This window comes from Propithecus coquereli, unplaced genomic scaffold (assembly GCF_000956105.1).
Source record: "Propithecus coquereli isolate 6110/MARCELLA unplaced genomic scaffold, Pcoq_1.0 Scaffold576, whole genome shotgun sequence".
NCBI lineage: Eukaryota > Metazoa > Chordata > Mammalia > Primates > Indriidae > Propithecus > Propithecus coquereli.
In genome coordinates this window covers 320,288-321,658 of record NW_012151685.1, presented here as the reverse complement: position 1 = coordinate 321,658, position 1,371 = coordinate 320,288, and the positions used below count along the sequence as shown (strand labels likewise).

Below are 1,371 nucleotides of genomic sequence, written 5' to 3'. Positions count from 1 at the left end.
TTCTTCTGCTCTTGTGGTGCCCCACTTTGGATAATGGGCTTATTTGCTGCCTTAGCTGATACACTTAGTGAGTGTATTTTTGTGTATATCCTTCGGTAGAATACAGCAATCAAACTTGGAGCTAAAATTAGCATGGATAATATCAAGGGGAAAAATATTTTTTATCTTTGATTATTAGACAAATGTGACAAGTATATTTCAAATATCAACTCAATTGTTCTTTTCAAAACCGAGAAGCTGTAGCAGTGAATTCTATTTCTGAGGCAACTAATTCAAATGCTGTTAAGTATATTTGGTTATATTTGAGCCAAAACAAGTAATACCTCTCATCATTCTACAGTATGATATACTGGTAACATGGCTGTTTTCCTCTGACATGATTGATATGGTTAGATTCAACAAGGTTTAAAAATGAAGATGAAATTATTTACATTTATTCTCAAGCAATAATTTGAATTTACTGTCTCTCTTTTATTCAGATTCAAAACATTATTTGTGGCTGGAGAACGATGTGATGTGGAGACCCTGGAATGGTCCAAAAAGGTCTTCAGAGTACCTGTCCTAGACCATTGGTGGCAAACTGGTGAGCATTTTTCCAAGCATGTACATAAACAATGCAGAAATGCTAAAAAACACTGCAGAGTTTCGAGGAAATCCTGAGCTTTGACCATCAGACATCAACCAAGATTCAGCTGGTTCAGATTTCAGTGAAAATAAGCAATTCTTTGATTGTTGTATTATTAATAATGTCTTCATAAGTGACATTGATGCTACCATTCTCTTGGTCCCTAGGTATAAAACACTAAAGACCTCTTTATCTTCTCTTCTTTGTTTCCTATATCTGGTAAGTTACTAAATCTCAGACTTTCCTTTGAATTGTCTGTTGGATTCATCCCACCTTCAGTACTCACACTGCCTTTGAGATATGGCAGCAGCATTATCATCTGACCAAATTTAAAGTACCCTCATCACTTGTCTCTGTTCTCTTTGCTTTTTTATATACCCTGTGCACTGCTTCCAGAGTCCTTTCTATAAGGCACTGCTCCTCTCATAGGATTCTCTGGCAAACTTGTTGTGTTTATAAAATCTAATCTCTTCTGCCTGGCATTTGAATCAGAGAAATTTATTTTTCTCCAAAATTACTACCATTATATTTGTAATTTATTTGTTTACTTATTTTGTTTATTCTTTATATTCCTCCCACTAAGTGGTCCTTGGAAAACAAATTTTTCTATTAAGTGGATAGAATATAAATTTTGGAACAAACAAACAGAAAGAAAAAACCCTTTCTGCTTTTTCTTTCGATGTCTGTGTACATATGTGAGAGTGGCAAGGTTATCTGGAATGTGTTTTCCTCCTCACCAAATGTAG

The 1,371-nt window shown here is 34.7% G+C and overlaps 1 protein-coding gene across 1 annotated transcript in view; it reads left to right on the top strand.

Annotated features, from left to right (window-relative positions):
• Window positions 1–1,371, top strand: part of ACSS3 (acyl-CoA synthetase short-chain family member 3) — a 193,199-nt gene that overhangs the window by 126,175 nt on the left and 65,653 nt on the right. The window contains exon 8 of the mRNA XM_012658161.1: window positions 478–583. Coding sequence (XP_012513615.1) covers window positions 478–583 — 106 coding nt within the window. The remainder of the gene's footprint in view (window positions 1–477; window positions 584–1,371) is intronic.